The sequence below is a fragment of the Mercenaria mercenaria genome, unplaced genomic scaffold, assembly GCF_021730395.1.
Source record: "Mercenaria mercenaria strain notata unplaced genomic scaffold, MADL_Memer_1 contig_700, whole genome shotgun sequence".
Lineage (NCBI taxonomy): Eukaryota > Metazoa > Mollusca > Bivalvia > Venerida > Veneridae > Mercenaria > Mercenaria mercenaria.
In genome coordinates this window covers 33,102-46,320 of record NW_026463594.1, presented here as the reverse complement: position 1 = coordinate 46,320, position 13,219 = coordinate 33,102, and the positions used below count along the sequence as shown (strand labels likewise).

At 33.7% G+C, this 13,219-nt stretch overlaps 1 protein-coding gene across 1 annotated transcript; it reads left to right on the top strand.

Moving 5' to 3' along the window:
- Positions 1-496: 496 nt before the first annotated feature.
- On the top strand, positions 497-10,556 carry LOC128554737 (uncharacterized). The gene is made up of 6 exons (XM_053536051.1): positions 497-698; positions 6,636-6,802; positions 7,066-7,189; positions 7,583-7,818; positions 8,028-8,956; positions 9,283-10,556. Exons 3-6 carry the CDS (start codon positions 7,066-7,068, stop codon positions 9,449-9,451), a joined length of 1,458 nt encoding a protein of 485 aa, XP_053392026.1. The 5' UTR covers positions 497-698; positions 6,636-6,802; the 3' UTR covers positions 9,452-10,556.
- Positions 10,557-13,219: the final 2,663 nt, after the last annotated feature.

The window sequence follows — 13,219 nt, the reverse complement described above, 5'->3', positions numbered from 1 at the left end:
AGAAATAGCATTGAACTTAGGGCAAAATCCCTAGCATAATGTCCGATGTCCTTTGTTTAATAGTCTGATTAAGACTAACAATACTGAAATAAATAAAATAATTAATGCAACGACAAACAGTAAATTAGGCCTACGTTATGCACCCGATATGAAATTCTGTTCTGTCCTGTGGCTGTTCTGTCCTACTCTGCTCTGCTCTGTTCTAAACTGACTCTCTTAGATTTGCGTGGCTTTGACATGAAAAATTAAATAAAACTAAGTCTGTAACTAAGACATATATTATGGACATCATTCAATTTACGAGTCTTTACATTTTTTAACACCTAAAAAGTAGATCATGTGTAGTATTCAATGTAAATGCAATCATAATGGTTGATTTCTTTTATCAATTTTGTGTTATTTTTAAAACAACGGGTTTCTATGTTTATCTATTATAAAACATTCTATATTTAGACGGGTTTAACCCAAGCTTTACTATATTTAGAAATCGTGTTTAAACGCGTTCTCACAGCTGTTCTGGTATAATGATTAATATACTGCGTTAATTTTTGTTTTGTGATAACGCAGATTGCATTTTGTGCTATTTATAAATAATTGCATGGACTTTTACCATGTTAATGTATATTTGAAACGGGTTTATCCCGAGTCTTACTATATTTAGAACTTGCTAAAATAATTGTGCTGCTTGATTACGACACGTAAGTACAATTTAAGATATTTTCTGTATAAAAGTTCACAATCTGTAAATTAAAGTATCATTTTCTGAAAAAGAGTAATCTAAGACAGAAACAAATGTCCGGGCAAAACAGGGCGAACTACTAGTAGGCATATAGGGGCCTGGCACGGGCTGAGATTGAGAAAAATGCTTTGTCAACATCAAAATCCAAAATCTTAAAAACCCACCCATTTATGCCGGACCCCTATGCTAGTAGGCACGTTTTATCTCGATGCTGTTTTACCTGTACACACGGGAAAGTCAGGCGTAATTACACTGGAATGGTCGGTGATGAAAACTCAAAAAATGCCCTGGAGTAGTTGCGACAATTTATCAAGTAACAGACGACTATATATATATATATATTGTTTTCAGTTTTTTTTTTTCAGTTTTATTTTATTTATTCCATAAGGCTATTAGCCCATCATGGCATAACAAGCATACATACAGATATGACGAACAGTGAAAACATATATATAATTATAGTAATAACATACCAGTAAAAATCTTTGTCAAGATGTAAAATATGTAAAAACAAGAGTGCCAGAATGTCACAATATACGCCCGTCACAGCAAATTTCTTTACTCTAGCACCTGTATTTGCAAATGGAATTTTAATTTTGTGGTTGTTTAGTAATCATTGTAAGTCATTTGTTTTTCTAAGTCCACAAAAAAACTCCTTACCAGGTAGAGATACCTTAAAATACACCTAAAATTTGAAAGTAACATCCATGTTGTACCACAGAAAAGTGGTCTTGTTTTTTCCCTACGGTCAGTTATAAAAAAGTTACAATATAAGTTATTTATAGTAACAACTAAGGGAAGATAATGTTTTAAAAAAAAAAAAAAAAAAAAAAAAAAAAAAAATTGTAAGTCCACACAAAAATCTTTACCAGGTAGAGATTAGTCAAAACACACCTCATAATTGGATGTAGCACGCATGTTGTACTACAGAAAAGTGGTCTCGATTTTTCCCTACGACTAGTAATGAAAAAGTTACAATATAAGCTATTTATAGTAACAACAAAGGGAAGTAATTCTAAAGAAGGGAATTGCGCATGACACTTCGTCTCAAGATGGTGTATAATTGTGCCAAGTTACATCAAAATCCCTCCATGCATGAAGAAGAAATGCTTCGGACAAAGTCATTCTTGTATCTGACCTTTGGTCTCTAAGTATGACCTTGACATTTGACCTAGGGACCTGGTTCTTGCGCATGACACTCCGCCACGTGGTGGTGAACATTTGTGCAAAGTTATATCAAAATCCCTCTATGCGTGAAGAAGAAAAGCTCCGGACAAGGTTTTCATTCTTGTATCCTTTGACCTCTAAATGTGACCTTGACCTTAGACCTAGGGACCTGGTTCTTGCGCATGACACTCCGCCTCGTGGTGATGAACATTTGTGCCAATTATATCAAAATCCCTCCATGCATGAAGAAGATATGCTCCGGACAAAGTTTTCTTTCTTGTATCCTTTGACCTCTAAGTGTGACCCTGACCTTAGAGCTAGGGATCTGGTTCTTGCGCATGACACTCCGTCTCATGATGATGAACAAGTTTGCCAACTTTCATTAAAATCCCTCCATGCATGAAGAAGATATGCTCCGAACAAAGTCATTCTTGAATTTGACCTTTGACCTCTAAGTGTGACCTTGACCTTAGACCTAGGGACCTGGTTTTTGCGCATGACACTCCGTCTCATGATGGTGAACAACTGTGCCAAGTTTCATCAAAATCCCTTCATGCATGTAGAAGATATGCTCCGGACAAAGTCTGTGGACGCCGCCCGCCCGCCAGGGGCGTTCCCATAATACGTCCCGTTTTTCAAACGGGCGTATAAAAATCAATTGTCAGGAAATAACAGCTGTAGATGATTTTTTATGGGTTTTCTTTAAAGAATTATCATTTTTCACTAAGCATTTTCCGCGATGATCATCTCCGCAAACTGTAAAAATCTTAATGACGCAAACATGTTCGGTAATTAAGGTACTTCCGCCGTCTTGAATTTAGGGTGACCTTCGTTTGAGGTGTGAAAATATAGTGAACAAAAGCTCACATATGCAGCTGTTCCAGAGTACAAAAACAGCTCAGTTTGCAAGACCTGAACTAAAAGTAGCTGTATAAAAATTGTTATTGTAACGTTTTTTGTGTTCCTTCGCAACATCATCATCTTTATTTTTAAGACCGTTACGATTCGCGGGTCTTTTTGCCCCGGGACCTCCCAGTTTACATTTTTTGGTTTGTTTGTCTGTCAAAATCGCACCAATTGAAAGGGAAATAACTGCTACATCTTTATTTACAGTTAAGCGGTTTTGGGTTGTTCCCCTTGAGTTATCATGTTATATTGTTACCCACTTACAGTATCAAATAAGTGATTATTTTGATGCTGGGTGTCATGGTGGTTGCTGTGTTTTGGGGTGTTCTGGGGTGTCTTGGGGTAAAAAGACCAGCCCGTTACGGCTTGTTACGATCCGTTCTCCATTTAAAGTTTAAATTTTCAACAACTTTGCCACATGATCATATCTTATATGTCAATGTATATCATGTAATGAGGTACTATATGTACAAATTACTGAATAAACTTTTGTTCTGTTCTGTTCTGTTCTATAAAAAGTAAAACTAAAATTTGGAAATAAAGAAAGAAGATATTTTACCTTTATTTTTCCAAATTTTTGGTTAGATTTATAAATCGTTTCAAAATATTTTATTAAAAATTCTTGAATGGCAAAAGTTAGTTCAAAGTTTCAATTAGTGCATAGGAGAATTGTCTTACTGAATAGAACTTAACTTAGTACAAAATCTGATTTCAAATCTGACCATCTCATGTATTAAAACGAAAATAAATCTGTACATATTGCTATTTTCAGCATACATAAAAGTAGTGCAATGTGCGGACAATATTTTTTCTACGTATTGTGTACCAAACTGCCTAAAATTGTAAGAGAAATCTCAGACTTAATGTGAACAAGATTTGGCAACGATCCAAAATTCTTTTCAAGGATTGTGCAAGTATAAGAAAGGTTAAATTTATTATAGCGGAATTTATGTACTTACGCGCTGCTTATCTCACGGAAAATTTGGTGGAAATGGAATTTTCGGCACTTCCTGCGGTAACTATCGAAATAACTTAACGTAAATTTCTCACACATACGTGATTGTATATTTATAGATTATAAAAACAATTGAAATATTTGCTTTATCACGATATATGCAAATATTTTTAGACAATCTTGAAACATTTGGCCACAGTATTTCCGCATACTGGTCCGGGACAAGTTCGATGTGTATAGTGATTCCTTATTAGATGTTTCATGCGTCGTAAACTAACCAATTTTGATCTATCGACTTTTTATACAATATGAGAAATTTATGCAGCATGTTTTTAAAAACACAGTGAGAATAAATCGCATAAAAAATGTACAGCCAAATATGTTAGGAGGTATTACAATTTGAATACAATTGTAGATAACTACGAAACAGTTTACAAAATGCAATCAGTTGAACTTCTCACGCGAAAACCTGATGATTAAAATCAGCAATATATCAAAAGTAACTTTTCTGTATCTTGGTTCTTCGTTAAACAAGGATATTTTTTCACGCTTTCATAGATTTAAACTGATAATAAATGTGTATTGAAATTCCGGCATAGAAATGGACACTGACTTTACATTAGTGATTACTGCGGTGTTGACAGCGGAAGCAGCGGTCCAGTACTAAGACTGTCTACGAAACGAAGGATAACGAGTTCTTTATCTGAAAATTACGAACATTGGGATTTGTGTTCAGTATACATCTGGAAATAATAGACTTGCTATTTGCCGAGTGCACACTTGTTTTCTATCGTCGTTAATATAAAGTAGACTAGTAAATATTCGTACAGATGCATAATCTCATAAACACTTCTTTAATGTATGTTCTCTGAAATTAACAAATAACTGGCTCATCTGAGACACCATACTTTAAAGTAAATTCAGTTTATTCACCACGAGGTTCAAAATGCACGGGAGTCCCGTGATAGCACATGCCTTTAATTTCGCATGGTTGAAATGTAAACAAATAGTTATGCTTCGTTTTATTTCTCACGGAAAAGATCGGACGGTTTTTTATATTGGAATAATTATAGAACATATATACATTTAAAGTTGAAAGTTGATTGTTTGCTACAGGACGTAAAACTGAAACAAGTAAGCACTTTTACTTTTTCAGCAATGTCTACTTTATATTAACGACGACAGAAAACTCGGCAAATAGCGAGTCTAATTATTATTTAAGTTATTTTCAGGTGTATACTGAACACTGATCCCAATGTTCGTAATTTTCAGACGAAGAACCCGTTATCCTTGGTTTCGTAGAGAGTCTTAGTACTGGACCGCTGCTTCCGCTGTCAACACCGCAGTAATGTAAAGTCAGTGTCCATTTCGATGCCGGAATTGCAATACACATTTTTATCAGTTTAAATCTATGGAAGTGTGAAAAAAATATCATTCTTTAACGAAGAATCAAGATAAAAAAAAGTTACTTTTGAGATATTTCTGGGTTTAATCATCAGGTTTTCGCGCGAAAAGTTCAACCGATTGCATTTTGTTTGTTTTGTAGTTATCTACATCTGTATACAAATTGTATTACCTCCTAATATAATTTTGCTGTACATTTTCTCTGTTAAAAAAAGTAACTAGGAGGGAAAGGGGATCGTTGATATCAATTTAAAAATATGTATGCATTTTTATTGGCAATATTCACTTTTGGAAAAATTACACTTTCAATAAGGGATAGAAATAAGTACGTAGCTTTAGTTTGTGGATTCAAGCTGGGAATCAATTTAAAGCAATGTACTCTCTGTATGTCACACATAGTCATTGAGTTGTAACCTGAAAACATTTCCATTACTTGGTGTAAATAATGCATAATGCGATGCGCAATGATATTCCCAGGGATATGTGTAAAGACGACCACATATTCTATCGAATGAATCTCAAAGACGACAGGGAAAGGTCTATATAAGCCATCGGCTTTTGATCCTATCCTAAGCGTATTTCGGTATTTGTTAGATTGTATACAATTTGTAAACTATGTATTTCGCTAATAAAATATGTTCAAACCAAAGACGACAATTATTTTAGTTGTACCAAGTTAATGAAAACATAACATATATGCAAAATGGTTTATTTTCAAGCCAGAGATTCTTATTGTTCTAGGATGAAATATATACATAGGTGCTGTGAGCGGGCGACAGCAAATACATTTCCGTTAAAATGTAAATACGGCATTGATGCAACAAAATCATTTATTACAACAATATACTTATTAATGTATTAATTAAAAAATAATGTATCCCAAACAGTGATTAATGTTTGGAGTTTAGATGCGAAGGAATTACTAGTACATCACGAGGGTGCAGATTGAATGACATAATAATATGCATTTTAACGTCACCGATTTTATTTAAGAGCAAATCACTGTTTGATATACATGTATATTATTTTGTTTCTAAAACGCTACCAAGGAATGTTAAGTACATACTTGACGATATCCTTCAATTATTTGCTGTTTACTGTTGCTTTCTTTTTCAGCGCGCCGTTATGCCGTTTGACGCAATAATTGTGACGTCAGAAAAATGAATAGTTGTATAATTTAACACAATTTTCAGCCATCTCTGTTTAATAGGAAAGCAAATTGGGTCGTGTTAAATAATTTTCTTAAGTGTGCGTCTACCAAATTACTGCGCTATCCTTTGCGTTGTTCTCCGCGATGAAGACAGCTCAGGCAAAGCTAAGATGATAGCATTAAATGACAAGATTCTTATTTTTAGATATTAATGAAGTTCGTCAAATTACAAGTATCAGAATATGGAACAGACATCGAAAGTTTAAATTGTAGAAAAAGACAATAACAATCCTGCGTATGTGATTTGTTTACAGGCTGAGGAGTATCTGGATTATAAAGCACTTTGCAACTGTAATGGAAGGAAAATATTGCCGACAGCGCCGCACAGCTCAACTTTCTTTGTACAGCTTGTCAGCTTGTCTTAACATTCCATTGTATCAAATCAAAAGACAATATGGATTTCAAAATATATAGATAAAAGGTAACTCAAATGAACTTGAATTTATAGCGTAGTTTCAACATGTGCATATCTTTATGACTAGCTAAATATAAATACGTTGGGAAGAACTTTAATGTATGGGTTAAACTTTGCCGTTTGCTTGTTGTATTTGAGCGTATGTGTTGTTATAAGTACAATGATATGCATGGATAAAAGACTTACTTAAACTGACTGCTAAATCTATGTTAATAGTTGTTCTGTGTAGAACATTTATGTAAGTGTGTCTTTTTCATTGCATGCTGAAGATGAGTACTGAAGAAGAGCGGTACCGGTGTAAAAGCTTTATCATTCCTTTCGAGAGGTACCCAAGAGTGCACTATTTTAAAGCCAGGATAAATGACTTTTGGAAAAGATTGATAACAGTTATAGGTATTTATAATACGCTCGTTGGCTATTTCAGTAGCGTGTCCATCCTGCCATTGAAGGGATGCTGCTCTAAACTGAGCATTAACATATTCGATCCGCGGTTGTATTTACATGCAAATGTATTTTTGCGAATAAAACATTTTAAAGTATACTTTTTCGATTTGATTCTATAAATTGGTGGCACTTTGTAAATGTATATATGATTTATTTACGTATACTGAAAGGGCATCAGATTTAGCGTGGCATGAATAAGTTGTTGCTAAGCGGACATAAGGACATAAGCATTTGGTCCGAAACTTTAATTGACCAACTACCTGTTTAGAATAAAGCATTGACTTGTCTGCATATTTTCTCCAGTTCCATAACTTTTTAACCATTTTCCACGTGTTTTAATAGGAAGACTCCCAAGAAATGTACGTGACGAAAGTGTGTTGCAGTGTATTGAAGATCTGAACAAAACCCTTGACAAGAAGTTGAATGTAATTGTAATTGGAGAAGAAGATGTCACCCTCGAAAATCTTTGCATATCAACGGAGTGTATAGATGATATGGAAACCGGGTCTACTTCGTCCTGTGTGACTGTTATCATCTGCCAAGCAGTTATTGAAGCTCTGGACGAGAAAAGTGTAAAGGTGATAAAGTGAACATTGTACTTAATCTTGCCTTAAAATACTTTTACTTCTGTATAAGCAATATGTATCAAAAGCAGAAATCCATTGTATGTTCCTTTAGTAAAGTTTCAAATGTTTAATATGAAGATAGAAAGATGGAAAATATGAATAAATTTGCCAGGTGACATTTTAAAATAAATTTCATGATCAGTTTTATATTGCTTTTATAGATAATGGTGTTGGTCGCACAACAGATATCAAAAACCGTAAGAAGCATCGATATGATAGATTCAGTCCTCATTTTTTGCAAAGCCAAGGGAACGTTCACAGACGGAGAAAGAACGACGTTTCGAGATGACGTAAATCGGGAAATTGAATCATCTACCGGTCTTTTCGTGAACACATCAAATATAATTATTTCGACCGAGATTGGCGATCTCAAAAGTAAAATATCATCCATATACGAAACACGCATAATCGAAGTGTTCGTGAAAATACGTTTATTTCTAAGTCTATTTGTCACGAAAAATCGCCGAGTAGCTCAGAAGCAACACGACGCTCTGGAGAATAAACTAATGTTAAAAGCAGTCTTAAACTTTTTTCGAAATGGGTTTAGCATATGTGATTTCATGTGCATACAAGATACTACCAGTAAGAAATCTTTTCTCAATCAAATAATTGGACGTTTGGCTAGGCATGTTAGATGCACAATAATACCTCCCGTAGCTTCAAAACATATGCTGCCAAACTGGTTATGTGCTGAACTTCTTAATGAAATAAAATTTGAAGATGTTCTTATTAAATCAATTTCAAACAAATCTCGATACCTTTTGTGTAAACTGGAACGTATTTGTATATCGGCTAAAACGATTAAACGAAATATCACAAATGGCAAACATGTATCTGATTCAGCAATTTGGAATGTTTCGCATTGTTTGTCATTTGATTTTATTCAATATCCTCTTCAAAGAGACTTCAAGGAAGCAGCATCGAAGACAGAAAGTACAATGTCTTCTCTGAGACGTTTATTGAACGTAATGGGTAAAATGATTTACGAAATAGACGGGTACTTGAAACAAACCATTGTACAGTATGTTCCAGTTCCTAATAAAGAGCCTACCATAAATATACCGGACAGACTACGACGTGATATACTGGCGTAAGTGCAATCTGTAGTTAGTCTTTTGTTTTAATCACAGTGAACAAGGTTGTTGATTTTTATTATTGAAACTAATTTAAGTTTTATTGTGCGTGACTATTTCAAGTATCAAATGTAGAATCAAAATAAACCCATCTAATGAAGCTTAAGACAAAGGAAAGGAACTAAACATTATGTCTAGAAATAATAATCCTAGAAGTCATTTTGCGTGCAAGATTTTTCTAATTATAGACAATGAATATTAAAATTTTTAGCTTTTGTTTTATTATTGTCGTAATTGATTTGTATTTTATAACATAAAATAATTCTAAATCTTTTTTTTTAAGAATGGATGGTGTCTATGGTATTGGAACAATTTATGGAGAAATAGAGATCCACTTATTGAGAGATACAGAAAATGAGGATGCAATTCCAAATTTAGCAGCTCGTCTCCAGTCACTGATGCGAGAATATCACTTACAAAATGCGTACAAGATTAAACAAATAAAACAGTAGATGATAGAAGTAAACGATAGGTAATTAAAATGTCTCTAATGTTGTCAATCAATCTCATATGCTTATATTGTTTCAACTTTCCAACTTCAATGAAAAGCAAAAAAAAAAATATTTCATCAGTGCTAAAGATCATGAAGATAGCGAAAAACCTACATTTATCATTGTACTTAATATTTTTTGTTGTTTTTACTGCATGTTAGTTTCATGCATATTATGTGTATATACTGAATGTATTGACTTTAATAATTTTGAAAACTGTGGCCAACGTCTAAAAATAATCGGAAAATTATATGCAGGATATTGTGTGAAAGTGATACGAAACTGCTCATTGAAGAAAATATTTGTAAAGTAAAAATAACTGTTGCACGGATTTCATACATGTATATTTTAATAAAACATCCAAAAATGCACAAAATGTTTTATGCCATTATTGTTGAACAAATGAAATTAAACTCGTCATGTTTATAATTATGTTAACTTCGTAGCAGGAACCAACCCTTTACGCACATATCCCATACAGCTATGCTCACAATTCAGCTAACAACATATTTGAACATCAACCTTCAAATCTACAAAATGGGTTAATTTTCAAAATATAATAAGTTGATAAGTACTGCAAAAAGTATATTTCCAAATATTCTGTAAAGAGTTAGCCAGGCAAGGGGAAATGAAGAAATATATTTTTATATAGATTTATACTTAAAAATGTTATGTCCAAGTGCGAAGACACGTCCAGTGTCCAGTTAAAATAATCTAGTATACCCGAGTTTTTGAGTAATTTTTATAGGTTGAGATTATGGAAAATTTGGATCATATTCTTAAAGGCTCTGCTGGATAAGGCAGTAAAATCTGCGTTGCCGACCTCGAGCTCCTATGATGAAACCATGACATTAAGACTCAAATTAAGATGTTTTCCTTAATTTCGAAATACGTTACAGAACGTTAAAAATGTTTCTTACTTATGAGTATCATGAACTCGGAAGGTTAGGAGAAGAACTCTATAAGACTTGTCTTTCGTTCTAATCCTTTTCATCTACTGTACATATAATGTTTGTATTTCAACATAATTTTGTATATTTTTGAGAATAAAATATGTTTAAACCAACTCGGAAGGTTTGTGAGTTTTTATTAAAATGATAACACTTCTTCATTTTAATGTTTCGTGAAAGTAAAATGCTACCCTTTTCAATATATATAAAATGGATAAAATTCGAGTCCTGTTGGATGCAGGTCGTGTTACTGAAAAGAGACCGGTTAGTGAGCCGTCAGCTGGGTACAAAGCAGTGATTAGAAAAGGTAAAAAAAAGGAAATACTGAATAAAGTATGAAACGTTTAGTAACAATATGTTGAAAGCGATTGTACAACGTTCATAGCTCAATCAGTAAAAATTTTGCAAACGACAAATCATTGTTTGAGATATGTTTTCTTTTAAATAAATCTTATAACCAATATCTATACAGGTAAAAGTAGTTTTCTTCCTATTACATCAACGATATCATCCTCGGTGATACTTCTGTCTTATAGAGCTTTGCTATTGCGTGATTAACGCTTCACTTAGTTGTTTAGGCTTATGTGTATTGTCACCGGATCAACTGATTTTCACTTTCTGAAAAATATGAATCCGATTGTTAAGGTTGCTTTTTAGAACACTTCTTACAATGTAATGTACATATCGCCTATGCTTTTGAATGTTCATGAGTGCTTCCTTGTCCCGTACATCTTATGATGTAACCTTAATTTTATCATACCTGGCAAAGATTTATTTCAAAGGATGTGATGCTATGTTCTCAACCGCGTCTTTGAAACATATTGAAAAAAATAGTGCTATTTGCTAATATTTATGTAATTTGCGTTGGAACTGCTGTTATGACATATAGATATAATTGGTTGTAAAAGACTAAAGTAGCAAATAATTTTGCTATATGTTCTGTGTAAAATTAACAATTTTCAGAGGGCTGTAACAAATAGCCAGGCCCATGTTAAAAAAGAATTACTCGCCCTATGTTCTTAAACCACAAAAAAGAAGAAAGGTAGGCGTCATGTATCTTCGAAGTGATATTTCTTGTATAACAGGTCAACACTATGGAATATCTTCCAAACTGACAGCTAAATGTAAGTATTAACACATGAGTAATAAGGTTTGTTTGCATTTCTATAAATAAAAATCAAACAAAAACGACTCTCCTTGAAAATGCCATTCAAATGTCAACTATAGGTCCACATTGTAATAAAATCAGGAACTGGCTTTTACATAAAACATGAACTAGAAATGCTACTTTAACAGGAAATAAATGGAGGATTTTGTTTCTTTCCGCCATTATCTGCATGATTACCTATTAAGTACTATCATTTATATTAAGAGCTTATGACTTGCCGACTTAAAATAATTCTGTTGAGCATGCATGGTATTTCAACTTAATTACTATAGGGAAGCTGTTTAACTCTGCTTGTTTCTTTTAAAATAAGACGCCAATTCTATCTGATAAATGAATTCCTGTGTACAAGAGATAAAATCTGTAATTAAAACAGAATTAAGGACAGAATACAAGACATACATTGCAGTAGATGTAGAATAAATGGATGAAGTTCTTAGAGTAATATATAAATATATATGTGATCAGGTTTTGTTGTTGTTGTTTTCGATTTAACGCCGAGTTTCAACATTATTTTAGTTATTTTGCGGCGGGCGGTTAACCTAACCAATGATCATTGGTTCTGTACCTGTTCTTCGCAAGTAATTGCTAACATCCCCACAAGAATCAGAGGGGGAGGACACAATGCCTTTTATCAAATCGTAATTACACATGGATCGGGGATCGAACCCGTGACGCCGCAATCCGGAGAATAATTATTGCGACCTCCTTATAAATCAGATTAAGTTCTTATTTCAGATATCAGAGCAAAGAAAAAAAAAACACGATTTTTCAATCTGTTTGATTTAAGACAGAGACTCTAACAAATCCTCACCGTGACCAAGTGACGATCATTTTCAAAGACATTGGAAATAAAAATAAGATAATGTACCTCCAAAACTTGACGTCACCCTGTTCTTAAGAGATTTAAAAATAAGGATAAACGGAATTAAAACTTCTTTACGATGTGCGCATTACCGCGCGCAACAATATTATCTGCATGTCATTACAGTAGGGGGTTCATTATCAAATATAATTAGCACGCATTTGTGCACACGGTATCACAACCATAAATAATGCGTTGACGCTCAAGTGTTTATATTAAAACGATCTATTTAAAAGTATGTGTTCATTAGTAAATACTTCAATATGGACAGACAACCTTTAATTTCTAAAGGTAATCGCATAATTATGTTCATCGCAAACATATGAGCCACATCATGCGAAAACTAACATAGTGGCTTTGCGATCGGCATAGATCCAGACCAGCTTGCGCATACGCGCAGTCTGGTCAGGATCCATGCTGTTCGCAAATGGTTTCTCCAGTTGCAATAACAGAATGGATCCTAACCAGACTGCACGGATGCGCAGGCTGGTCGGGATCCATGCTTGTTGCAAAGCCACTTGGTTTGTTTTCTCATGGTGCGGCTCATAAAAGCATAGGTTGTACATAAACAATATCGATTGGAGGACTTTTGTTTCCAGAATTTTCCTTAACCTGATGTTAGCTGAATTTTGACCCAATCTAACAAAAATAAATCGAGCACACAACCCAGTCGATTTATTTTTTCATTATTATTAATTGCCGAATTTTCTAAGTATATTCTGAGGTTTTGAACATTCAGTGTTTAGTCA